This window comes from Podarcis tiliguerta (assembly GCF_965153285.1).
Source record: "Podarcis tiliguerta genome assembly, chromosome: 9".
Taxonomy (NCBI): Eukaryota; Metazoa; Chordata; class Lepidosauria; order Squamata; family Lacertidae; genus Podarcis; species Podarcis tiliguerta.
Genome location: NC_139542.1, coordinates 50,618,121 through 50,646,047, shown reverse-complemented (window position 1 = coordinate 50,646,047; position 27,927 = coordinate 50,618,121). Strand labels below are relative to the sequence as shown.

Genomic DNA, 27,927 nt, shown 5'->3' with positions numbered 1-27,927 from the left:
GAACAGCAGAGAGATGTTGGCGAATGTGCTCTTATAAATGGTTTGGGGGTTATTTTTTAACAGTACACAGAGAGCTTGTTGTGCTCTCTAGGAAAGAAACAGCTTGGTGGAGTTGAATCCAGTTTGCCCAACGTATCCATTCCTCTTACAATAATGCAACACAGTACAATGCTGAATCTTTGATTTCAGCATGGCAAAAATCAGTCACGGAAGCAGAGGTTCTAATTGTGCCAACATGACCGAGTCTATTATTGCCTCGGACACGATAGGGTTACAGCATAAATGTATGAACCAGACAAAGAATGGGAGACAGTGAGCTTTGTCCTCCTTTTAACCAGATAGGAAGTGGAATGACAGAGAGATTAAGAGATTTACTTCACAAGAAGGTTACAACACAGGCAGGAAGTAATCCTGGATCTTTTAGCTCTCAGCTGTTTTACACATAAGAATTGTCCTAATGGGTCAGCTCAGTATCTCATTCTGCTCTCCAGCCTACCTCAGCAGTGGCCGTTTTAGAGAAATTGCAGCAGAGTTACGTCCCAACTGTGGAGTGAATCAGCTATTCCCATGCATTTATTCCCCTTTCATTTTCTCTTTTATGTGCCTGCCATGGCCTCTCATAGGTTCTAGGCACAGAGATTGAGATAAGTCATAGAGTCTCATAGAATTATAGAGTTTGAAGGGACCATAGGTAAAGGGATCCCTGACCATTAGGTCCAGTCATGGCCGACTCGGGTTGCGGCGCTCATCTCGCTTTATTGGCCGAGGGAGCCGGCATACAGCTTCCGGGTCATGTGGCCAGCATGACTAAGCCGCTTCTGGCAAACCAGAGCAGTGCATGGAAACGCTGTTTACCTTCCCGCAGGAGCGGTACCTATTTATCTACTTGCACTTTGATGTGCTTTCAAACTGCTAGGTTGGCAGGAGCAGGGACTGAGCAACGAGAGCTCACCCCGTCTCGGGGATTCAAACCGCCGACCTTCTGATTGGCAAGCCCTAGGCTCTGTGGTTTAACCCACAGCGCCACCTGCGTCCCACTGAAGGGACTATAAGGATCATCTAGCCCAAACTCCTGCAATGCAGGAATTTTTGCCCAGTGTGGGTCTTCAACCCACGACTCTGAGTTTAAGAGAATCATGCTCTACCAGCTGAGCTACCCTAGTAGGTCTAAGTACCCTAAAAAATCCCTTTCCTCAGGAAATCTGAAGTAGGCTCTTAAAGCAGAATTTAAGTTTCCTAGGGACAGGCATTGGGTTGTATTGAGCGAACTTTTATTCAGAGGAGACCTAATGGACAGGACTAACTTAAAGTTCATTGATCTTAATGGATCTACTCTGGGTAAATGTTAATTGAATACAGCCTGTTGTGTTTTTCCAGATAATATTATCTACCTGGTCATTTAGAAGATGCTAGTATAACCTATTAATCAGAAAGAAATTGCAGGGAAAGTGGAAAGTTAAGATGTCCTTTTTTCCCTTCAAGTCAGTAAATTAGTTTGCTCTGTTTCTCCAGGGTGTCTTTTCCTGATGGCTCGATGGTACTTAGTGGCATTCAGCATATAACCGAGCCAGGTTATGTAATGTGAAAGTGAAAGCCAATGTCTGTCTAAAAAACCTGATATTATGTTCTCTCTACCCTTTTTTATATTGGTGTGCCTCTTCTTCTGTTCTCTGGTGTTCCTTTCTCTAAGAAAGAGACAGAGCAAAGGACAACAGTGGAGAGATAGGAACACAGAGATATAAAACTGACCACTTTCCACCTGACTCCCTATCCCTTTCAGCGTGTCTTTCTTTCTCTCTCAGTTGGACTCACTTGACACCAGGTTGTCCTTCTCTTTCCCAGCAGATTCCATTGCTCAATTCACCATGTTTTGTTTTCCAACTTCTTCAAGCTTGGTTGGGATGGGGCTTTTGGGGAGGGGTGCAGTATGAGGTTGCAAAAGCTTTTAATTTTTTTTAATAAATATGCTGAATTTTAAACAACTGTTCTTACTTACATTTTTTTAGCTATATAAAGTGCATATTATTTTGAGTTAAAGTAAAAAAAGCTTCAGATGAATGGAAATTCATATACATGTTGTTTTTGGAATGAATGCAGGAGTTGTTCCCATAGGACCTTTCTTTCCCCCTTGGGGTTTTTTATTTTGCAGAGGGAGTATTCAAATCTTGGGACTCCCAAGAATTTGCTTATAACTCCCATTTTGTGTGTGGCTGCTTCTGTTTTGGCTACCTAAGCAATATCATCTAGAGTATATGAAGAGTGAACAGATTAATTTTTGCTACTTTACTTCCTGCTACAACTTCTTCTTCTTTTCTTTTTTTCTTTTTTTGCTTTTATAGGAAAATAAGCCAATTGGTTTTAATGTCCAGCAGCTGATGGTAACAGACAAGGATTCTTCCCACAATGGGCCACCTTTCCATTTCACCTTTGTCAGTGGGAATGAAGACAGCGCTTTTGAGATCACTCAACAAGGAGTACTTACAACCGCTATTCAACTAAAACGCAAAGTGAAGGATCATTATTTTCTTCACGTTAAGGTGCAAAGTGTTCACAATATGGTGCTTGAAATGTATTGTAACATTTGTGAAGGGGAAGGGAATACGTGTGTGTGTGTGTGTGTGTGTGTGTGTATTTAAAATGTTTTACCCCACTTCTTAGCTGAGAAAGCTCCCAGAGTGAGTTATAGATCAGTGAAAAAGCGAAAGGCTTCCAGTTGAACTTGAGATATTTGTGAGTGCTGCTGCATATTCCAAGTAGTGATTTAGTGTGGAATGTATAAATCAGTTTACACCAATCTGGAGTATACTTCACTGTGACTATACTGAAAGCTACTACTACACTACCCAGTACTGCTCTTGACTGAGGCATGACATGGCAATTGAAGAAACTTCTTGTATGCACAGGCTTCTTCCCATGGCAAATGTACCTGCACAAAATTCATTCATTCATTTTTGCTTTTATATATCTCCTAACCTTCAGAGGGTTGGCAGTTCGAATCCCTGCCACGGGGTGAGCTCCCGTTGTTCGGTCCCTGCTCCTGCCAACCTAGCAGTTCGAATGCGCGTGCAAGTAGATAAATAGGTACCGCTCTGGTGGGAAGGTAAACGGCATTTCCATGCGCTACTCTGGTTCTCCAGAAGCGGCTTAGTCATGCTGGCCACATGACCCGGAAGCTATACGCTGGCTCCCTCGGCCAATAAAGCGAGATGAGCGCCGCAACCCCAGAGTCGGTCACGACTGGACCTAATGGTCAGGGGTCCCTTTACCTTTACCTACCCTTCAAATAACTCCAGGAGAAATACATGGCTCTTCCCCTCTCCATACTGCCCTCACAACAACCCTGAGAGGCAACTACCGCATTAAAGTAGTGAGCTCATGCAGGATCCTGGCTCCTTTCCCCTGAACATGTAAATTATAAGTTTCTCCAGCTGCACCCTGTTCATCTGAGTAGTTGTTTCAATAAGAGTCCTGCTGTTATTTGTGGGGACCATCTCTTAAGTCATGTGCATTAAGAGTTCAGAGCACCAGCTCAAGAGAGCAAAAACCTCACCACTTTTTAAGTTGAACTGGAGGGAGTGGAGAGAATTCCGTCCTAATCTCAAAATAGATGACTTCTGATTTTAATGGCGTATGTAGTAACATATTTAGGAGATTCGTAATTGGATAACTTGTCAGTATCTCAAGAAATACATTCGTTGAATAGTTTTGTGTGTGGCTCTGTGATTCCTGGGAAAAGAATAGCTTTCTTTGAGTTTGGATTTCGAAGGGGGGAAAGCTTTCAGAGTGCCATCTGCTGTTTGAAACGGGTTACTTCATTGCTAATATTTTCCATAAAACACTGTGGCAGGTTTAGCAGTAGCTTCTTCAAGAACCATTGGCAACTCTTTGGAAATAGTTCCAGTAGTTGGAGTTCCACACCTGCAAGGATGGTTCTTAATTGCGATCCAGAAGTTGGAAGCAAATTGCACTATTTTAATCTGTCAGCTCTTCGCTGGTCAATTCTTCTGTACAAAGCATTCATTAAAGACCTTGACCTCTTTAAGAATCATATAAAGCTTCTGGTTAAAAGCTGATGAAATTGAGCAGAAACTCAATGCTTGTGCATCATTTTCCACTAGGTGGCTGATAATGGAAGACCTCAGTTGTCATCTTTGACTTACGTGGACATTAGGGTCATTGAGGAAAGCATCCATCCTCCAGCAATTCTGCCCTTGGAAATCTTCATCACAACCTTTGGGGAGGAATATTCTGGCGGTGTCATTGGAAAAGTACATGCAACTGATCAAGATGTTTATGACACTTTGACGTACCACCTGGATCCCAAGATGGACTCGGTGTTCTCTGTCTCTAGCACAGGTGGTAAGGTGATAGCTCACAAAAGGCTAGATGTAGGACAATACCTGCTGAACGTTACCGTTACAGATGGAAAGTTTACTACTGCGGCTGTCATTTCAGTCCATATCCGACAAATCACGCAGGAACTGTTGAACCACAGTATAGCTTTCCGTTTTGCCAACCTTGCCCCCGAGGAGTTCATCGGTGACTATTGGCGCAATTTTCAGAGGGCTCTGAGGACCACCTTGGGAGTCAGAAGAAATGACATACAGATTATTAGCTTGCAACCGTCTGATCCTCCATTGAACCTTGACGTGCTTCTGCTTGTAGAAAAGTCTGCTGGTTCTCAGCATTCAACCAGAGCCCTACTCCATAAGATCAACTCCTCTGTGGCTGACCTTGAAGAGACCTTGGGTGTCCGGATACTCAACGTTTTCCTCAAGCTGTGTTCGGGCCTGGATTGCCCTTGGAAATTTTGTGAAGAAAAAGTGACCCTGGATGAGAACATCATGTCAACCCACAGCACTGCCAGGCTGAGTTTTGTCACACCGCATCACCGAAGAACTGCAGTCTGTCTTTGTACAGGTAAAGTAACCATACAAAGTATGCTGGAAAATAAATTGTGTATGATCTTTCACATCGCAGAGGGTTTAATTGTACTCCTTACTTGTAAGGCTCCAGTCTTAAGCCTAGCAATTTCATGAGAAAGGGAAGATGTACCTGGTAGTTATTCCTTTAGCTAATAAGGTATCTCTTAAGCACTTGAAGAATTTCATTTTCACCTTCCATTGTCTTTAAATGGATTCTGCAGCCGACACAAGATCTTCGGCATAGATTTTGAGGGGAAATTCTACTAGTACCTTTGGGGAAATAGCGTGCCCTTGAGAAAAGTGGATCAGCAGCCTTAAGGGATATGAAAGCAGTTAAAATATATGTTCGGCTTTAGCTAGGTAACATTTTAGGATAGCGTCATGTCGGGAGAAGAAAGTGTGCGGTGTCAGGTGAGCAGTTCTCCCAGCTGGAGCTCATATTATAGCAGTTTAGGAATCCCATGTCTCCTGTAATTTCTTGCTTATTTCCTTGTCACCTCCTTTAACACAGCTATAATTTTCATCACCCGTTGTGCCTGGAGAATATTAGGCTTTCAGTTTTAGGAGTCATTGCATTAAAAAAAAATTGCCATGTGATAAAAATAAAACCTTGCTCTATTTATATATAACTATTATCTATATTTACAGAAGGAAGCTGTCCCCTTGTGAGCAGTGCCTGTGAGGGGAATCCGTGCCCTGAAGGTACAGAATGTATAGCAGATCCCAGAGAAGGAAAGTTTACTTGCATTTGCCACGGAAGCAACAATGCCCAGTGCCCTGGTAAGATTTTAACTCCTAATAGCATTCAGCTTTGTCTTCAGCCTTCTTGCTGAGAAATGCAGCTTTGAGCCATATCCCTCTCCTCCTTTTCTTAAAGTATCGGTTGGACCATCAGTGACTTTTACTGGAAGCAGCTACATGAAGTACCGCCTCACGGAAAACGAGAACAAGGAAGAAATGAAGCTCACTATGAGACTCAGGACATACTCGACTCAAGCGGTTGTTATGTATGCCCGAGGAACGGACTATAGCATTTTAGAGGTGTGTTAGTTTCAAATGCTAGAAGCCTTAAACTGTGCAGAAAACTGCCTTAACACACTCACTTTGAAATCTAATTTGCACCTAAATTGTCCCAGGCTTAGAATGAATCGTTTGATTCCGATCAGCGACATATAACTGAACACCCTGTAAATAAGCAGGCAATAGACAGTATAAATTTAGTAAAGTATGTGATGCCTTCTACAGTATTGGAAATGATGCTTAAATCTTCCAGCTGCTAACAGTTTATAGACAAATATGCCCCACGTTAATATGCGATGATAAGAAACACCGTGAAAAGGTATGTGTTAACTGAGATGGAAAAATGAATGAAAATGCCTGTGTGTGTGTGGCCAGCAGTAACTGGAGGTTGAAAATGTATATATAAAGCACAGTTATTTCCACCAAAGTGAACCCCCTTGATCTTTCACCATTCTGAAAGTATTCTGCTTAATAATCATAACCTTACTCTTAAGGAAGAAAAAAATAAAGTAAAGCACTACATTTAAGCCAAAGGGTTTAGATATGCCATCAAATGATCACTAGAGGTGTATTCAGGGTGCTCAAATAAAGCTCTCAGCATCAACATTGCTTTAACATAACTAGAAGCTTTCTGCTCATATAAAAGTTTTGCTTAATAGGGTTCTGCTGCTTATTTGTCCCACATGTAGTGGCCAGTAGGTAGAATCCTGCATCGTGGTGCATGCTGCCGTTCCTGGCAGCCATTGCCAAGAAGTGTGCTCATGCCCCTTTCACCCAGCATCACCTCGTGAGTAAGGAAGCAAGGTGGTTTCAGTCTGGATCCTGCAGGCGCATCACTTATCAGTGGCAACGGGAGGTAACGCCACACTGGGCTGCTCCTGCAAATGAAGCTGAGAGAGAGAGAGGACCTCTTTTTATGTGTTGCCTTTTCTCTTTGCTTAGATCCACCATGGGAGGCTGCAGTACAAATTTGACTGCGGAAGTGGCCCTGGGATTGTGTCTGTGCAGAGCACGCAGATCAACGACGGCCAGTGGCATTCGGTATCCCTTGAAGTTGATGGGAACTATGCCAAGCTGATTCTGGACAGGGTACACACCGCGTCTGGCATTGCTCCTGGCACTTTAAGGACACTGAACCTGGACAACCATGTGTTTTTTGGCGGTCACATTCGGCAGCAAGGCGCGAGGCATGGAAGAAGCCCACAGGTTAGCAATGGCTTCAGAGGCTGTATGGATTCCATTGTACTAAATGGCCAAGAATTGCCCCTGAACAGCAAACCACGGAGTTATGCACACATGGAAGAATCAGTGGATGTATCCCCTGGGTGTTTACTGACTATGACAGAGGATTGTTCAAGTAGTCCTTGCCAGAATGGGGGCATTTGTAACCCGCTACCCAGTGGAGGTAAGTTTGGTGCTTTTTCACAGTATTTGCTTTGTATTAAGTAGTGGGTGCTCTTTTCATTCTTGGTGGCTGAATTAATGATACGGTGGCCAGAGTATTTGAGTTCACCTAAATGAGAAACTTCATTTCTTAGTAGCAGAAAGAACTTATTTGAGATATTTTACTTACTGTCTATAGGCCTATATTTCATCAAGCATTCATTTTACAACAGAAATATAAATATAGTGCCCTATTGTTGGGCTGCACAGCTGACAGCACCAGCAGCTCTAGATTTAAGAATTGTGTTTACTTTGGAGAATAAAAGATTTTAAAAATGCTTCTGAGCATGAAAATGAAGCCTCGTACATCTTAGGACATTGCAAGCCTCCTTGCAATTTGAGTCTTGTCCTTCCTCTTTTACCAAGCAAAATAAGCAGAAACTAGTTGGGGGCCTTTTCAGAGTTAGCTCCAGGATGGAAATTGTTATAGCAACCTAGTAAGTTCTGAAATTGCTATGGCTTAAGCTATGATCCTATAAATTGGTTACACCAGCGAAACACTTCATTATAGCTTATTGTCTGGCTGTTTGCAACTTCTTAGTAGCTTAGGAATGCTTTCATATTGTGATTATGCTCAAAATAACATTAGTTTTTGTTTTACATGGGTTTTGAGAAGATCTGCGTTACAGAAAACAGTGTTTTGCTTTGTGGGTACCTGCGACATCTTTTTAATACTGTTTTTCTTGCAGGTTATTTTTGTAAATGTGCACCTTTATTCATGGGCATTCACTGTGATGTAAGTGTCAACCCATGTGCTTCCAACCCGTGCCTTTATGGCGGCACTTGCATTTCCGTCAGTGATGATTTCATCTGCCAGTGCAGAGGACTGTACACCGGTCAGAGGTATGGCTTCTTTGCTAGCAGAATAGAATTAAACCTATGGTATTTTTTTTCCAAGTTATGTTTTGCCTTTGGAATAAACACTCTCTGATAATCCTTTGAGACAGTTTCACACACTGCAGTTTCTTAAAGTGTAGGGCCAAGATGTTTTACATGTACGCTTGAAAAGATAAAGGGTGAGCAATGAGTAGAAACATCCCAATGGTGACTTTGCACCAATGAAAAGCGCTTCCACTCACACAGGGCAGGGCACCTGGTTTTTGTTTTTGTTTTTTTGCAATCCCCTACCTACTGCTGCCTTCTGTGCCATATCCCATACTATTGCACTTTCAAAACAGTTTTTCATGGATGGCTTGAAGGACTACAATGAGATGTGTAAATCAGTAAAAAAAAATGAGTGTCTAGTCTTCTCCCAGAGGAAATGTTTTCTGCCACCATGGGAAGCAACCCATACTCATCAGCAGTGGCGTAGCGTGGGTTGTCAGCACCCGGGGCAAGGCAAGTAATTTGCGCCCCCTAACCCATGGATTTGCACCCCCTAACCTGTGGATTTGCGCCCCCTAACCCTAACCCCCAGATGTTGCGCCCGGTGCGGCCGGCCCCCCCCCTGCACCCCCCACGCTACACCACTGCTCATCAGGAATCCCAGATTGCGTGCGCATCTTTTGTGTGTATGGCTTTATTTGCAAACCCAAGTTTTATTTCCGTAAGATGTGAAAAGGCCCTTTATGTCACGTGCTACCATGTCTTACTTGGGGGACCTGGTCCTGCAAGCCTTTGGGCACATTTGCAAACATGGGAGTCAACCCAACATTGCTTGTACCTGAGGGTCAACATCAACACTCATGTTATTCATAGCTTTGAAGACAACTGACAAGATCTGTTCTCTTTTTTTCCATTTCCAGGTGTCAGATTGGTCCATATTGCAAAGACAACCCATGCAAAAATAGTGGGAAGTGTATCGATAGCTTAGATGGACCTGTTTGTGAATGTGAAGCAGGTTTTCATGGAGACAGGTGGGTAGCTTTGTACTGTTCATAACCCTTACAAAGATTAGCATATAGGATGAATCTTTTTATTTTTAAAGTGTATATTTACTATCGGAGGCTGTAGTACAAATTTGATTGTGAGAATGGTCCCAGAATTGTGTGTCTACAAAGCATTCAGCTCAGGGATGGCCAGTAGCATTTAGTGTTGCTTGAAATTGATGGGGACTATGCCAAGTTTATCCTAGACAAGGGAATACATTGCATCTGGTATTGCTCCCATACTCCAAGGACACCAAACCTGAATTTCTCTCCCTCTCCCTCTGTGTGTGCGTACAAAAGAGGGCTCCTTGCTTATTGAGGCATGTATTACAGATGTTAACACATTTTTCTTCATTGCATTATAGCATAATATTAAATCTTCAGAAATATTGTTTTACTAGAAAACAGCAGAAGGCAAATAAACTGGGATTAGCTCTCTTTCATCTCTCATGATCAGGGATTTTACTGATCATTCTGTACTTCAGGGGGAAGAACATAGCTGCACTAGAATTAGCATCCTTTTGCTCGCAGTTTTAAATGGTAAAATGTTCGCATTTGAACAGGAACCAAGGAGGTAATTTTGCCATGGAAGTTTTAGAACATTTCTGCAGATCATTTGAAATACAATTTTAAGTTGATTTACCTTCCCCCTCCCTACATATTTGGCTTTTTTTAATATAATGAATTGGTTTCTTTCTCCAAGCAATGGAATACTTCCTGAATTCCAGTATATAAAGAGATTTTGAAATCTTCTGAATTTCTGAGCCAGTGTTGTCCAGTGAGCACTGCCGGGACCTGAGAAGCGTGGTTTGAATTTCTACCTTTACTGTGATGTTATTGGCTGGTATCCTTGAAGCTGCATATACAGCCTTATCAACTAAAGAAGGCAAAGCACCACAAGTGCAAACTCTTAGTGGAGCCTGAACGCACTCCATCCTTCATCTGTGAAAATAGGAAAAATGGTGGCCTGCCATACTAAACATGAGTGAGAACTCATGTTAGAGTCCCCTATGTAGTGCGGTATTTCACCACCACTATGATGCTCTCACAAGGCTGTCCAGCAAAGTTGTCCCGAGCAGTTTTGTTTTGGGGTGGTTGTTTTTTGCCTTGGCTTTCTGCGGTAACTTACCTGCTAAACGCATTGGGGATAAAATAGCTCACATGTGTAGCAACTTGGCTGCCACTTTGTTTGCAGTACGGTAAATGAATGTGTCCAGTTGTGTAATTTCAGTTCATGGAAGAATGTATTTTCCTGAATTCAAAACACATTTTTGTTAGGGTGGGGCTACGTTTGAGACAGCTTGGTTCACCGTGTAGTCAGCTAAAATCTGGTGTTCATTTTTCACGTGGTCTAGTCCTTCCCGTTCACCTCCCTAATATTCTTAAGAGAGCCTTTTCTCCAGTCTTCAGAGAGTCACAGGAAGTGGGGAGCCAGAAAAAGATCTTCCTTTCCTTCCACTCTGCAGTTTTAATCTGAAATCTTAGGCGCAGTACTGTGCCCAGAGCTCATTAACTGCTTGTGCTAATGAAATTCCCTGTCACAAAAATGCGCCTAGAACAATGGGAGTTTCAAACACTGGCTGAGGGGTACTGAGTGACAGCAAAGATTGTGCCAGCTTAGAGTGGAGTACCAGAAGAGGTTCTAAGTGATGAAGTGATTAATTCCCCGGCTACAATTGTCTGTGCTCTGGTAACATCCTGTTAAAACTGCTCCAGTGTATTGGATATGTGGCTGCCTTTGAAGATGGTTTGGAAAATATGGTTGGTTCAGAGTAACTGCTTGATGCAAAGACTCTTTATATTAAATCATAATTCTTGCTGTCCGTAACACATACCCTATAAACAGAATACAGTGGTACCTTGGGTTACATACGCTTCAGGTTACATATGCTTCAGGTTACACACTCCGCTAACCCAGAAATAGTGCTTCAGGTTCAGAACTTTGCTTCAGGATAAGAACAGAAATCGGGCTCCGGTGGCGCAGCAGCAGCAGGAGGCCCCATTAGCTAAAGTGGTGCTTCAAGTTAAGAACAGTTTCAGGTTAAGTACGGACCTCTGGAACGAATTAAGTACGTAACCTGAGGTACCACTGTACTTTTTACAAATTTCTTTGTGGGAAAAAATCTGGAGAGTGGGGAGTTTTCATCAGATTCTCTAAAGTGTAGTTCCATATAAACTTGTATAAAGGAATGTAGGTGTGGAAGCGGGGGGGGGGGGGTGAGGAAAAAAAGAAGGTATGAACAAAGTGTGCTGTCCTGGGGTCCTTGGAGAAAGGGCCAGAATGTAATAATAATAGAATCAATAATACAGACCCTCCAAGTGTCCCTGTTTTCCAGGGACAGTCCTGGATTTACAGAAGCCTTCCCAGTTTCTGATTTGATCCCAGAATGCCCCGCTTTTCCTTAGGACTCCCCTATTTTCATCAGAGAAATGTTGGAAGGTATAAAGTTATGCAGTGCCCCCGAGCCAAAGAGATAAGCAACTAGGCAACCTTTAGAAGGCTTCTGAAGGCAGCCCTGTATAGTTTTTTAATGTTTGATGTTTTATCATGTTTTTATATATGTTGTAAGCCCCCACCCCCCTGAGTGACTGACGCAACCCAGTCAGATGGGCAGGGTATAAATAATAACATTATTAGTATTAAAAAGACATCCCTATTTTCACTGGAGAAATGATGATAAGAATGATAAGAACAATGAAAATTGGCACCCAACACTCCAGATGAGTCACAGTATTTTTAACATGGAAAATATATATATGGTGATGTTATAAATATATCCTGCATGTTCCCATTTTGTGCATTTGTAAGCTGTTTCTTACCTGTTAATTTTTCATTGCAGGTGTTTAACCGATGTTGATGAATGCTTAGAAAGCCCATGTCAGAACGGCGCTCTCTGTGAGAACACATACGGTGCCTATCACTGCAATTGTAGCCACGGATTTGGAGGAAGGCATTGTGCCGACGTCCTGAACAAATATGTTTCAACCCCCTGGAACATTAGCTTAGCAGAAGTCATTGGAATTATCATTTTCATAGCAGGGGTCTTCATACTGGTTGGGATTTTTGTCTTCTGCCGCCAAGTCATCCGGAAGAAGAAGAAGAAAAGCCAGCCAGAACCTGAAGACAAACATCTGGGAACAACAACAGCATTCTTGCAAAGGCCGTACTTTGATTCCAAACTGAATAAGAACATTTATTCTGACATTCCACCCCAGGTGCCTGTTCGTCCCATTTCATATACTCCGAGCATTCCAAGTGACTCAAGGAACAATCTGGACAGGAACTCTTTTGAAGGTTCCACAATCCCAGAGCACCCAGAGTTTACTACTTTTAACCCAGATTCCGTTCATGGCCACAGGAAAGCAGTGGCTGTCTGCAGTGTGGCTCCAAATTTGCCTCCCCCACCTCCATCCAATTCACCATCAGACAGCGACTCAATACAGAAGCCCAGCTGGGACTTCGATTATGACAGTAAGCCGCCGCCTCTTTTTTGAACTGAAAAAGCTTTGCTGGCAGGTTATTGAGATTTCTCCTTTTAGCAGTTGTCTACAAAGGTTGAAGACATACAGATTTAAAATAAAAATAGAGCTCTCTCATTTTCGGAAGAGGGAACTCCTAGATTGATGCTGAACATCAAAGGCAGTAAATACTTGATTTTGCTGCTAACTTTTGTAGAGGGGAGGGAAACACTGCTTTTTGGTCACAGCCTTGCCAAAATCCTGAATTTCTCCATTGTTTTCTGTGAGCAGCTCTCAGGTCTGCCTTGTGGTTGAGGAAAAGGGAATCTAAAGGAACTAGAATTTTGGCAGAGTCTGCAAATCTTTCGGTTTAGGCTGTACTTGAGAGAAGTGTAGGCTGAGAATGTTAGGGTGTCCAAGGGAGAAATGGAGAGAGGCAGTCCCTGGGTGCTTCTTAGCAGGAATATTGGGGAGGAAGTATCCCTCTCCTGTGCTATAAGGGGATGTTTCAGATAAAAGGAAAAGAGACAATGGTAGCAACACCCTAGCTGCCCACCTTGCAGCTCACCTTCAAGACTAACAGTCAACACACAAACCTTCTAGAGTTATATAGGACAACAGAGGGAAGGCCTCAGGGGAGTGAGGAAGAAGAAATAAATGTGTATTTTTTTCTCTTTCCCACCACAGAAGGCCTAAACAGCACCAAAAAGCTCCCATTTCAGACTGCCTCTGAAAAACATTTGTAGGGGATTGGTATACTGCAGTGTTTTGCTATACAGTGGTACCTCGGTTTATGAACTTAATCTGTTCTGGAAGTCCATTCTTAAACAGAAACTGTTCTTAAACTGAGGTGCGCTTTCCCTAATGAGGCCTCCTGTCGCCGTTGCCCTTCCACCATTCGGATTCCGTTCTTAGACCGAGGTAAAGTTCGCAAACTGGGACACTACTTCTGGTTTTGTGGAGTTCATAAACCGAATAGTTCGTAAACAGGGCTGTTCTTAAACCGAGGTACCACTGTATATTTATTTAGACAATTTATATCCCATTTAACCAGCATCATCTCCTGAGCAGTGTACAAAAGAATGCAGCGCAGAAAAGAAAAAACCCCGATTAAAACTATAAAATCAGGCTTCAAGTAAAATGCCTGCTGGGGTTTTAAAACAATGAAGCTTAATTTTTTGTCATGTTTCTAGTACAGTCGTACCTTGGAAGTCAAGTGGAATCCGTTCTGGAAGTCCATTCAACTTCCAAAACGTTCGAAAACCAAAGCACAGCTTCTGATTGGCTGAATGAAGCTCCTGCAGCCAATCAGAAGCCGCAGAAGCCCCATCAGACATTCGGCTTCCAAAAATAGTTTGCAAACTGAAACATTCACTTCGGGTTTGCGACATTCTGGAGCCAAAACGTTCAAGAACTAAGCTGTTCAAAAACCAGGGTACGACTGTGACTGTAGGGGCATGTTGAAGTTGGTTGTCACATTGATTGTTTCTGCTTGTGTCTCTGTCTTTCAGCTAAAGTTGTAGATCTTGACTCTTGCCTTTCAAAGAAGCCCCTGGAAGAAAAGGTTTCTCAGCCTTACAGCGCTAGAGAGAGCGTGTCGGAGGTCCAGTCCCTTAGCTCGTTCCAGTCAGAATCATGTGATGATAATGGTAGGTAGATGATGCCTTGCTGTTTCGTGTCGCTCTGCTTCCTTGTCTACCGTCTCCACATAGGTGCCTCACGCTGGCATTACAAATATCAACAGGCATATTGTCAGGGCCGGCTCACCCAGTTGGGCAAAGAACTGCAGCAATGGCCTCCCAGTAGCAGCAGCAGCAGCAGCACTCCCACTTGCTAGGAAAGTGAGGTGTGAGTTGGCGCATGGGCAGAGACAACCAGGCGCTTGCACGGGTGCAACACACAACACAGACACCACCTCAGTATTGCCCCTCAGCCTCCTGGTAAATGGCAGCGTTGCTTCTGCAGGGAGGCCATTACTGTGTCCCCACCCCTCTGGGTGAGTGAGCCACTTCTGCAGAGATGCATTATTATAAGTTGCAGACGACGTCATAAGCTATAAGTCGTTTAAACCTGTAATAGTTAATGTTTAATGTTTGATCTGAAGCAAATTGCATTCAGACAAGGAGTATTCTTTTTGTAAAAACAGTGAGGTTATGAATATTGGAGGTGTGTGGGATGGAGTGAGGTTTTAAAATGTCTGAAAACTGGATTACTGCTTCATTTGTCTCCTCTTTTTCCTTGCTGCTGCCTCAGCTCCCATATGGATCAGAGCAGTACTGAGTGAAAGCAGAGTATGAGGGACTGGCTTGTAAGTCTGATAACGTTAGTAATGAAGGAAGTTGTCCAGCAGGGCTTTTATTGTAGCTGTGTTGCTATCTGGCTTATGCCACGATAAGGAGCAAATTTGGGCCCAATCTCTGTGCATGGAAGACATTCCACTTCACTGAATCAGGCCCTATACTATTGTCAGTGTGAGCGAAACACTCTGAAAGTGGCCCTGACCTGTCAAAAGTACTCAGTGAATTTACTTTGGATTTGACCTTCATTGAGTTATTTTTAAAATTACTCCAAAGCTTCATTTCTGTTTTTGTTACTAAGCTTAGGGAAATAATTGGCTACCGTTTTAAAATACATAGTATTTTGCTCATGCTCAGCCAAGATGTCCTGTCTGCTTATTTCAGTGTATTAACTTGTTTGTGGTCTCAACATAAAACTTCCTTTTATTACTTAACCAAAAAAAGTAAGTTTTTTTTATTTTTTTACTGATCACTAGCACTTTCAGTGACGTTTCTGTGTATGTGTGTGTGTTTGTTATATGTATATGCATTAATGCTTTTTCAGTACGAAAGGAACTTAAAAAAAGCTGTAGAACAGAAATAGAGTTTTGAAACGAGTTTATAGTTTTGCACTGTAACAACTAGTACGCACCATTTGTTTCTCTATGGCTGGCTGCAAGTTCCAAATACGCTAGTATGATTCAGAGTGATAAAAGAAAGGAATGCAAATGGTAAATGTCAGAATTGAAAGTCACAGTTGACAATATTATGCAGCTATGAGCATGACACTTAGCTTGCCAGTTCTCCACTCAGCCAGTTAATTAGAGAACCAGAGAACTCTAGCCAACGATTTGGCTGGTTATTTCAAAATTTTCCCTCCCCACTCTCCAGCTTTTCCACTCACATTCCCTTTGCCTCTGTATCTTGTGTTGCTTCCCCACCCACTTCCCTCTGTCCATGCAGCAGCATGCAGCCTGCTGGGCTCTGTGTGGTTTTTTGGCTCCACTTCACCCCCTTCCCCTTCTTCCCTCACTTTCTCTGACTTTCTGTTCCTCTTCTGCTGCCCCTCTCTATTTTCTCCTCAGTTCGCTCGCTTGCTGTATCCTCAGTTCACTCGCTTGCTGATGTAGAATATTCCAGAAAACTTTGAATTGGAAGCTTTCAGTTTATGTCAGGAAAATTCCTGATTCCCCCCCCCCCAAGAAAATTTATCTTGTCTATTTTACTTGTCTTTAGCCATCATAGCCAATAATTTTGAACCTGTTGGGCTTGCCTAGCGTTTATATGCAGTTGGCATCCATACCTTGTTACTAACGAACTTTGGAAATGGAAAAATAAAACACTGGAAAGATTTCAGTCCCTGATCACTGAACCTGTCCTCCTTTTCCTCTTCCTACACATCAGCTGCATTACCTTATGAAATAGCCTTGATCCAAGCCTGTTTCATTAAACCTTTTAGTGCTTTTAAAAATGACCTCCACTTAACCTTTTCTCTGATTCTTCAACTTGCCTTCCCCTGTCATGAACTTCGCATAAAACCTGCTCAACATTCCTACCCACCTCTTGCCTTTGGTTTTGCACTCATAAAAGCTGGAATATTTCCCAGAATTCTTATTTATTCTTCCTTTTTTAGAAGTTAAAAAATTGTGAACATCCTATGCACTGGCTGTGGGGGAGGTGTTTGCAGACCAGCTGTGGAGAAGCAGCATAGGGCTTTAGGACACATAACCGCCATAAAACAGGTTCCATTTGCAGAACTGAGATGCCATTTTGAATTTCAGCAAATTTTGATCTACCACCTGCAATCCTTAAGGGGGGGGGGGATTATTGTATCAGTAAAACAAACCAGTGAAATGATAGATGCAAACTTGACTTAGGACTAGTTCACACTTTACTCTTTTTGTAAATAAAATAATATACATGTGCAGTGCATCGATTATGAACGGTGAATGTCTATTTAAACAATTTTTTTTCTTGTTTAAAAAAGAATAGGAGCAACTGAGAAAGAATTGGGCATTTGTGTGTTGAAAATTGGCCGTTTAAATCAACGAGTGCCATTCACAATTGACACAGCACACATGTATGTTGCGCCTCAGTATCCATTCCCAGATACTAAAAGTAAAGTGCGAATGAGCCCTGACGATTGCTAAAATGTATATACGCATGTTCATCTTTGCAATCCATTTGCCGTTCTAATAACCTTTCCAGACCATTCATTTAGAGCTGTTTGCAGAGTCCAGAGTATATTCAAAGAGGCAAAAGCACAGATTTTTTTTGAATGTGTATTCCCACTCAGAACAGAATGCCACTGGTGCTTGTGTAAACATTATGTGCCTAACCCCACTTGAAACGTTGTGCAGTTGTGTGTAATTATTAGAAGATTTTTAAGCGTTGTTGTTTTTTATGTTTCTTGGTATGCTTTTATATGCTGTTTGAAACTGCTGCTAATTATAAGTTTCTCTTTTAATTTGCTCCTTCCCATACTTTTTACAAGCTTCCCTAGTGACTGTAGTACACCTTGTCAATGCTGTTGTTGACTCGGTGGGAAAAAAAGGTATATAGTTTTCACTTTTTATTTATGATCTGGGCAGAACGTTGCATGCATTTCTCTTCTAGGAATGTATTAATACATTAGAGGTATTAAATTAAGATACATCATTTCTTATAAACAGTATACACATTTGTTTGCTTTAATAGACATACAAATGGGGATGTTTAATCTAGTCTCATTTTTTTTTTTACTCCATTTCCGAAAAGACCACCTCTGCATGTATTCATACACTAGGGCATTCCAACATGAAAACAGCATCAAATCCTGGCCTGTTACCATAACACTGAGCATAGATTATCCCTTTATCATCACAAGTACATTCCCAGGATAGGAGAAGGCATGACCACCAGTCCTATGTGTCTCAGTTACTCCTAGATGTGCACCTGATAAAGCAGCGGCCGCAACAGAGAAGCTCTGCCTCCAGTTTATGTATCTCCCCTATCTGAACTGCACTCAAGCAGGCAAAGACTCTGCCTGCATGTAACCTTTTCTCCTCCCACTTCAGTCCTCTTCTGGTCCTGGGAGACAGTAGAACAGGAGAGGTGATGGCAGGAGGAGGAGGAGGTGTGGAAGCCCTTGACCAGGCATAGGTAAACTCAGCCCTTCAGATGTTTTGGGACTACAATTTCCATCATCCCTGACCACTGGCCCTGTTAGCTAGGGATGATGGGAGTTGTAGTCCCAAAAACATCTGGAGGGCTGAATTTGCCCATGCCTCTCCTTGACATTACACCAGCCTGACCAATCCCTTCCTCCCCTTGCACCTGTTCTCCACTCTCCAATCCTGCAGCTTCTCCTGCCTTTGAATATTACAGGCTCCCTCAGATCACTGGTCCCTTCTTCCAAGTCAGTCTCCAAACCCACATTGTCCCAGTGCCCATTCCTCAGTGTCCAGCCAAGTTCCGGACATCCTGTCTCTCAGCCTCATTCTTCCCCATAGGTGAGCAGTAGCAATCTGCCATCATAGGGCCAAGTTCTTCCTTGCAGCATCTTTCCCCTTCCCTCTTCTCTGCACAAAGGCTTCGCCAGTATCGGAGCTATCGCCCAGCTCTTAAGCCATTCGTTTTGCGGCCGGAACAAGCGGGAACTGCCCCATGCAATGTCATGAATGAAAAGAGGATTGAAGAACACACTTCACACTAGTGCATGCTATACACAGTACTCCTTCGGGAAGTTGTGGACTCTGCTTCCTTGGAGATTTTTAAGCAGATGTTAGATGGTCATCTGTCATGAATGCTTTTGCTGAGTTTTCTGCATTGCAGGAAGTTGGACTTGACAATCCTAGGGGTCCCTTCCAACTCTACATGTCTATGATTTGTTTATGTTAATATATATATGAAGATTACCTCATAAAATCCTTGTAGGTCTTGCATAACCAGAACAGAAAAGAAGCAATCTTTATTAACAATACTACTCCCCCCCCCTTCTGTTGAAATAGTAGAGGTGTACAAGTGAACAGTGCTATGGCACTGTTTAAAGTACAGTTTGCCTAGGGATATCGTAGCTGGGTGGTTGAATGCAAACAGAAAGGAAGTTTGGTGCAATGTTTAACAACATGAACTTATGAACTGAGGTGTCTTCAGTTCAAATTTTAGGTCAGCCATTAATTTGCTGGCTGACCACTAGGTACTCAGAATATGCCGCTCTCCCCGTATGTAATGATGGTGATAATAAAACAGCTTACTTTACAGGATTTGTAAGCATTACTGAATGGTACACAAAGCATCTTAAATGCACAGAACAAGTGCGATATAAATACTGTGATATTCTCCAAGGCATACAGTTGACATGCAAAGTAGAAAGTACCTGAAAATGTTGATCACCAGACAGATCTCGTTCTCCTGTTAACGTACCTGCAGACAGCCTCAATAGTACCAGCCTCAGCAAAGTTTTGGTTCACACCAGGCTCGTACCACAACTTTTCCCCAGCATAGGTTTCTTCTTTCCCTGGGGTACACCTCTTCTGTGTACAAGGACTACAAGGAGAAAATAATCAAGACTTTAATGTTTTTGGAAATACTCCTCTCCTTTTATCCAGCTCATTTTTGACTCTGTAGAAAATGCTCTTTGAATCAGCTTATATGCATAGATAGACATCTACAGTGGTACCTTGGTTTACGAACTTAATCCGTTCCGGAAGTCCGTTCTTAAACCAAAGCGTTCTTAAACCAAGGCGTGCTTTACCATAGCAGCGGGGGACTCAATTTACAAATGGAACACACTCAACAAGAAGTGGAACATGTTCTTATTCCAAGGCAAAGTTCACAAACCAAAACACCTATTTCCGGGTTTGCAGTGTTCTTAATCCAAGTTGTTCATAAACTAAGCTGTCCTTAAACCAAGGTACCACTGTATCTGTTTGTATTAGTGGGTAGGAAATGTTCCATTAGGGTCAATCTAGGTAAACAATAAAATTGTAAAAATAACTATGTCATCTAGATACGGGCTATGCATAGAGAAATTGCAAAAAAAAGCTTCATTTCTGAGATCCCTTAGCATGTGTTGTAAGTTGGTTTGTCAAATGCCGCTATCAGTATACATGGAGCTTTATAGAGTAGAAAGAGGATACATTCCTAGTGTAGATGAGTTTATAATCTTAACATTCTCAACTCAGAGAAACAGAAAGAAAACGATGCAGGGATATACAGGGAAGGAGAGTGCTGCTGTTTCATTTATTTATATTTTATTTGTATCCATCTGTAGATCTCAGGTCGGTTCACAACATAAAATACAAGCTAAAAACAAAAACATAATAAAAAAAAGAATTTCACTGAACATGCTTAGGCTTGCTTACAGGTTTAGTTGCAGGAGGGTTAAGACCTAGACAACGAAAGAGATTAAGATGTATCCTATTTAGTAATGGCAAACTCATCTTCCGACTGCCAGCCCTTACGTAGCCAATGTGGAACCAGCTGCAGAGAGGTATCTGCAGATTTGGAGGAACACAAAATTTGCAGAAGTTCAAAACATATTTTAGGAGGTGGAATGGGGGGGTGACTTTTCAGTGACGATTGAGCATGCCACAGAGTGCTGAATGATGGAAAGGGGTTGGAAAAGGTTTATTCCGGAATATTGTATTCTTGGGGGGGGGGGGAAGGGTCCTGGTTGTCTGGCTGGAATCCCAAACAATAGTACTCTGTGCTGCCACATGTTGTTGCAGTTCCCACTTGTAAAGCCTAAAAGAAAGTCGTCAGAATCAGCTGCGTTTCATTAATATTTTACTCAGCAAGCACTAAATCAATGGCACACTTCCTTAGACATCTATCCCCCTGAAATCTTATACAACAGAGCCTCGGTTTGTATGGGGCAGGGATCAGGGCTGCTGCCTTGCCCTCTCGATTGAGGGGGCCGGGGGCCACATGATGGCGTTTTCACATGACATCAACACACTGTGAATATGGGGGCCCCGTGGCCCCTCCCCCCCTTGGTGCCTATGGCTTGGACACCAATGATTTGAGCTGGTAACAAAGGCTCACCATGTAATGAAAAGCTTTGTTTTAGTCTGTGCAAAACAGGTTCATAAATCTATATTATCAAACTATTAATCTAATTTTTGAAGTTTAGGTTTACGGTTATTAGACAGCTTCATTGTTTCAGTAATCTATTTAGCTATTAGGCTGTGCATAATGACAATAGACGGCTGATTCCAGAATTAGCCACAAGGATAAAAAAACACAAATATACAAAACAATTAAGCGCTATCAGAGAAGCCGTATTCAATCAATAATGTGTGTGCAGGGTTTTTACCTTGCTGAGCCTCCATCCTTATTTCCAAGCTCTGTCTTTGATCAGGATCCAAAGAACCACACAATTATTTCTACACACTCAAGAGTTTGTTTCTTGAAACAACATCCCACCTGACCAGTTGGGGACTTTACAGAAGCAGTTTGTGATATGACTGTTTGAAGGGAATAATAAAGTTTTTAGAACCTTATTTGCATATCTAAAGTATCTCTTTGGATCTCACCTTTAAACTATAAAGTCCCCCTTCCTTAACTTACAAGGGGACAGTAGAAAGGGTATTGTTACTGTTGGCATTGTGTACATTCTTACTGTTTTTAGGCTATTGAGTTCTTTTGAACTACTTGGTGCCTAACTGCACATCTTTTTTCCTCTCTCTCCACTTTGCCACCTAAAGAGTCTTTCGCTGTTCCCGACCTGAACAATTCAAGAGGTGACTTCTGCATGTAGTTGTTTGTTGCCATTCACTGAAATGTTTCTGTTAATATTTGGCCCCCAACACTAACTTGGTCTGCTCACTGTGTATGTATGCAGTTATTTGCCTCCAGTTACTGGACACTTATTCTAGCCCAGTGCAAATTCCCCTTTGTAGAAGGGATCACAAAATCTTGGTACATAGCCATGTTTTACCAGTCAAGCCAGTAAGCACTTTTGTTTCAAGTACAATATTATATTCTTGCCCTGCAACAGAAAGTGATTTTCTGCATGATTGGCTTATATGGAGACTTTTGTTTTTGCATTTGAATGCCTGAGTGTCCTTACTAATAGTTTCATAGGGGTTCTGTTATAAAATTAACTCCACAGCCGATAGGCAGCAATTAATAACATTAATACTAAACTGGTAAGTGTTATGGATGCTTTAACAATTAGGGAATCTTAAGCTTACTGGCCTCAGTCTGGAAAAATCAAATTGTAATTTAAAACCCATTGAAATCAGCGGGGTAAATTATCATAACCTTGCTCATTTTGGTGGACTAATCTTGCAATTCTGCACACTGTTACTCCACAGGGCTCGGTAGGATGTACTTCCGAGTAAACATGGCTCAGATCGTGCTAGGCTTTTATTTCAAACAGAGCCACGAGCTTGTTGCAAATGTTACATTGAGATAAATGTAGTTACCATGCACCAGTTTGTTCCACTAACAGGCTTCCAGACACTTTTATTTTACGCAAAGAATGACTTTCCTGCCGTTGTGTACCAGCTCATTCCTTAGCTCACTTTAGGGTGAGGTATGTCGTGATCCTAGTTAGCCCAGACTTGAATAATACAATAAACTATTTGCATGGTGCACCATGACCTTGCTGTTGTAATGTTGAATGTTCGTTAACCTCGGGGGCAGATTCCTCCCATTCCTCTTGTGTTCTAATAGCTGGTGGTTGTGTTGTCCTTAGTGCAGTATATTGATTTTTCAGTGTTAGATACTGAAACCTGCTTTGTTTTTGCCCTTCAGGCTATCACTGGGATACCTCTGACTGGATGCCCAATGTCCAACTGCCTGGCATACAGGAGTTTCCGAATTACGAGGTGGTTGAAGAGGCGGCACCCCTGTATACAGATCCAAATTCCATTGATGCAGACTACTACCCTGGAGGTTACGACATTGAGAGTGACTTTCCACCTCCGCCAGACGACTTCCCAGTGCCTGACGACCTCCCACCGTTGCCACCCGAGTACAGTGATCAGTTTGACTCAATACAGCAATCCAGAGACATGCCTGCTGTAGGTAGCTTGGGATCCTCTGCAAGGAGCAGGCAGAGATTCAATCTCAGCCAGTACCTTCCCCATCACTATCCGCCAGACCTGTCGGAACCTCAGAACACAAACAACGGAGTCTCCGGGAATTACAGAGAACCCTTTGCTCCTTACACAGTAGGGTACAGCAGAGACTTCGAAGCGCCCCCCGTAGACAACATGTCCATGTCTGTGTACGCTTCCACAGCTTCCTGCTCCGACGTGTCGGCATGCTGTGAAATGGAGTCTGAGGCCATGCTGAGTGACTATGAGAGTGGAGACGACGGACATTTCGAAGAGGTGATCATCCCTTCGCTCGAGCCTCAGCACCACACAGAAGTCTGACACCCTTCCTCAATTAAAAGTGCCTGGATGTTAATGAACTTGAAAAAATAAAAGTATTCTAGAGAAAAATATCGGAGAGCTTATTTTTCTTGGCAGCAATGCTTGAGCCGCTTTCGTTTCAGTGAGCTAAAACTGGCATGGCTGCACTGGATCATGTAGCTCATTTCAACTTGTTAACCATTTCCTGACCTCGTTCCCACCGCTTGACTGATCACAGGTCTCCCATTGGCTGTGCCATCCCCCCAAAAAAGTGTTTTTTGTACTTACATTGTCTATGTTAAAAGAAATAAAGCAAAAACACATACCACTTCCTCATTTTAGCATGATAAATGTATTTATATCATTCAAGAGCAAATCATTTTTTTCTTATCTCTTTTTGTAAATTTTATGTACAGTTTTGATTTCGATAATTTTAACTAGATTTTGTAGATACTTTCGAAACTTGATTTCCACTGATTCTAGTGGTGTTTTTAGTGTGTCGTTAAACCAACACGCCCTGGGTCTTATAGCATTCAGCAGTTCACCGTTTTGTTTTGTTTTCCACAGAAGTGTGGCATTTCATTTATAGATTTCTATGTAATCATGCATTTCCAAGTGTACATAATTTCCAGCTGTAAAAGATTCCTGATATTTTCTGGGTGACGAACATGGAAATATCCCACCTGGGTTTCTGTACTCTAGGACAGTTGCACATTTTTCCTTTCTTGAAAAGTGTGGGGGGAGGGGAGGAGGGAAGCCACTGCATACCTATTTAGAACCAAAACCACCATGGCACAGTTTTATAGTGTCTGTATATTTGTGATGCAATGGTCTTGTAAAGGTTTTTACTGAAATCTACCATTAGCCAGTCTTTCTTACTGACAATAAATTATTAATAAAATACTTTAGCTTTGTTCACCGTTATCTACTTCATATCTATTACACAGGTGTAACGTTGCAGATGCGTTGCTTAGCGCAAGCCTAGCCAGCAAAAAAACAAAACAAAAACGGTGTTCCTTATACAGCCCACCAGATGGCAGCATGAGCCTGCTTAAGTCATTAAAATAAAGCGTAGCACAAATGGGATGAATGGATGCAATATGTAAGGATGAGAATGACGTTTCAGATGCTTCTCTTTCATGCACTGATTGTAGCACCGGTGAGTGTTATACAATTATACCTCCACCCCATTCTCTGGGGAGAATAAGCGTATCCAACAGTTACTTAGAAGATCACAGAGGTATTAGTCTTCATAATGATTTCTAGAATCCTCTTATTCCTTTTGACTGCTGCTAGTGCTTTGGATTAGGTTCTCAGCCTATTTAGTGGCAATGATGCAATTCTGCTGTCGGATGAAGAATCTCATTGTCGAAATCCCAGCGAAAACATAACCGTGCTTTATCATTCACATGCCACTTAACATCTAACAGCCCGGCCTGAGATTTTCTACCCATGTAGAATAAGAGTTCCGGCCACAGGACTGAGACCTGCCAAGCATTTGCTAGGAAAACATGGGGAAATTGGCATGATTACTATATGCTCGATACATGCATAATGCTGATCTGCTAGATGCGCCCCTCTGTATATTTAGGAATGTATTCAAACCCCTTGTCCTATGCAAGCATGTGATTAGCATTGCTTGAGGGGGGGTTGCGGGCCCTACATACTGAAGGAGAAAGTGGAGGGTCTGCCGTTGTGTAAGCTCCATGTGTGAACATGCATTGAGCTTACATGAGTGCAGCAGGGCTCCCTGCTGCAGACCCTCACCTTCCAATACATGGGGAGGAGCATAGGACCAGGCGATGAGTGCATGGTGGAAGGGAGCAGCAAGTCCAGCCTTACTCTTATGTAGAACCATAGAATTGTAGAACTGGAATTGACCCCAAGGGTCATCTTGCGAACCCCCCTTTGCAAAGCAGGAATCTCTTCTAAAGCATCCATGAAAGATGTGCATCCAACCTCTGCTTAGAACCCTCCAAGGAAGGAGAGTCCACCACCTCCCGAGGGAACCTGTTCTGCTGTCAAACAGCTATTAATTCCAGAAAGTTCCTCCTGATGTTTACTCAGAATCTCCTTTCTTGCAATTGGAAGCCATTGGTTTGAGTCCTACCCTCCAGAGCAAGAGTTTGGCACTGAACACCTGAATAGAACTCTGGTCATTTTGTAAAGTTTTACAACTTCACAAATTATTTCTCTCCACAGTCATAGGCACTATAACTCTGATTACAAGATGCTAAAGACAAAGTAGGGACGCAGGTGGCGCTGTGGGTTAAACCACAGAGCCTAGGACTTAGAATCATAGAATCATAGAGTTGGAATAGACCACAAGGCCTTGCTGATCAGAAGGTTGGCTGTTCGAATCCCCGTGATGGGGTGAGCTCCCGTTGTTCGGTCTCTGCTCCTGCCAACCTAGCAGTTCAAAAGCATGTCAAAGTGCAAGTAGATAAATAGGTACCGCTCCGGTGGGAAGGTAAACGGCATTTCTGTGTGCTGCTCTGGTTTGCCAGAAGCGGCTTATTCATGCTGGCTACATGACCCGGAAGCTGTATGCTGGCTCCCTCAGCCAATAAAGCAAGATGAGCACCGCAACCCCGGAGTCGGTCACAACTGGACCTAATGGTCAGGGGTCCCTTTACTTTTACCTTTAACATTTATAATATATCATCTCCGATGAGAAAAAAAGGACAAAATGCTCAGAACTATCCTATACCACCAATGTGGCTAACCTGTACTTCCCACACACAAAAAGCACTGCAGTTAATTTTTGCTCAATAGAATTAATTTTGATGGTACAAGTCTAGCTGGACCTTCAAGAGGGGATCTGTTGCTCAACAACAAAATCTGCCCCAGGTTTCCTCAGCCTTGGCCCTCCAGATGTTTTTGGCCTACAACTCCCATGATCCCTAGCTAGCAGGACCAATGGTCAGGGATGATGGGAATTGTAGTGTCAAAACATCTGGAGGGCCAAGGTTGAGGAAGCCTGCTCTACCTCTTACGTCAATTCCACCCAAAGAGCCCTGATTTGGGCACTTTGGCGGGGATTCCTGCAAGTGATGCCCTCGCTCCAAAGGGTTTGTCTGCCTCAAGCAACAGCCTCTCCAACCTCTTGAATATGGAGAGCTTCCAAGAGCTGTTTGTGATATGGCTAAGAGTGCTGCAAACACAACCTGATGTTATGTTCTAAGGCGAGATTCTGCTATGGAGCTCCGAAACACATTGTTGAGCCACAATCCAACATTGTGCTAAGCGTAGTTCAAGCCCGTTGAAATCAATGGGGCCGGAGAATGTTTAACCCTGTCTTGGGATTGCGACCTTGGAAGTTCGTCTTTGTAAGTATTTAATGTAATCGTCACTCTTGACATGGAACAACCTGAATTTTACATTGGGTATGCTTAACCAAAATAGTTCCCCAGAAAAGGTTAAACTGAAGTACATAATATTTCCACTCTGAACTTTATGGACACAATGTACCAGGAGGTTTCAACAAAATAAAATAAATACTTACAGTGTGGTACTGTTTTGCAGTAAAGGGAATAGAAGTTTTCTATTTAATTCAAAGAGGGTAATATGATGTGAAGTTTATTATCATTTAGCAGAATCTCTGGCATCATCTGTGAGCAAGTTTGATTATTCACTTAGATGAAGTCCGGTGATTCAATTATTTACACACACAAATGCTTGTAGTTTTTTCCTATGCTGACTTGATTTTTTCCTCTGCTTTTATTTTTCTGTATTGACATTCTGATACTTACTCATTTAAAAATGACAGTAATGGGAGTCCCTTAGAAAGAGAAGAGGTGCAGGTTGTCATTTCCAGCATTTGTTTAACACTCTTATCTGCCTGTTGTGTCTGATAGCTTGCTCTGTGGCAGAAACCACTGAACCAAATTCAAAACAGTCTGCGAGAAATGGAATCTAAGCTTCTTTTGATTAGTAGCTTGTTCCAGAGAGAGACTGATAAAGCATTTGGAGGGAAGTAATTATAACTACCTTTTCAAGCCGATGCCATAATACTTTGATATATAACTTAACTTTGATGAGGCTTATTATTTACAATCACCAAAAGAATTAACTATCACAACAGCCTTGCAAGTAATTCTTTTCTGCTAACCCACAAGCACAAGCACTGATCGTTTTCACTTAACTGTGTGTCCAGACATTATCTATGTTACCGTCTTAGCTCCACAGTAATGCTGAAATTTTGGCCATTCTCCATCAATTAAAGAGAAAAGGAGATTGCATTTTACAATTCTCAAAGGGAAGAGAACATTTCAGTGAAATTCCAACAAGTAAGGTGCAGGTTATTTGTTGCATTTAACTTTCCTTTCAAGGGGTGTTTGTGAGTGCTTCTTTCTTTTTCTTTGCTACTATAAACCATCTCTCTAATGGTCTGCCCTCTGCAGCCTCCTCAGGTGGTTCTGCTTCAATTAAAGCCCAGGAGATGGTGCCACAAGGCAGTGGCTCCCAAGCTTTACTCCCCATGGACCACTTGAAAACCGCTGATGGTCTGGGTTGACCACCTAAATGATTGTTCTGCCCCTCGTGGCCATTGTAATGTGCTGTGTTAGATGCCATATGGCTTTTTTAA

At 42.4% G+C, this 27,927-nt stretch overlaps 1 protein-coding gene across 7 annotated transcripts in view; it reads left to right on the top strand.

Annotated features, from left to right (window-relative positions):
• FAT1 (FAT atypical cadherin 1) overlaps positions 1-24,255 on the top strand; it is a 115,074-nt gene extending 90,819 nt beyond the window's left edge. For 3 of the 7 annotated variants that reach the window (XM_083457753.1, XM_083457754.1, XM_083457755.1), the window contains exons 18-29: positions 2,340-2,537; positions 4,119-4,920; positions 5,574-5,705; positions 5,803-5,966; positions 6,888-7,350; positions 8,078-8,231; positions 9,134-9,244; positions 12,097-12,728; positions 14,227-14,364; positions 17,486-17,545; positions 21,681-21,716; positions 22,735-24,255. In XM_083457753.1, coding sequence (XP_083313879.1) covers positions 2,340-2,537; positions 4,119-4,920; positions 5,574-5,705; positions 5,803-5,966; positions 6,888-7,350; positions 8,078-8,231; positions 9,134-9,244; positions 12,097-12,728; positions 14,227-14,364; positions 17,486-17,545; positions 21,681-21,716; positions 22,735-23,360 — 3,516 coding nt within the window. In that variant the 3' untranslated portion in view covers positions 23,361-24,255. Of the gene's footprint in view, positions 1-2,339; positions 2,538-4,118; positions 4,921-5,573; positions 5,706-5,802; positions 5,967-6,887; positions 7,351-8,077; positions 8,232-9,133; positions 9,245-12,096; positions 12,729-14,226; positions 14,365-14,968; positions 16,808-17,485; positions 17,546-21,680; positions 21,718-22,734 lie in introns of those variants that run through there. The other 4 variants (XR_014515333.1, XM_083457756.1, XM_083457757.1 and 1 more) reach the window with 4 other exon arrangements.
• The last annotated feature ends 3,672 nt before the right edge of the window (positions 24,256-27,927 follow it).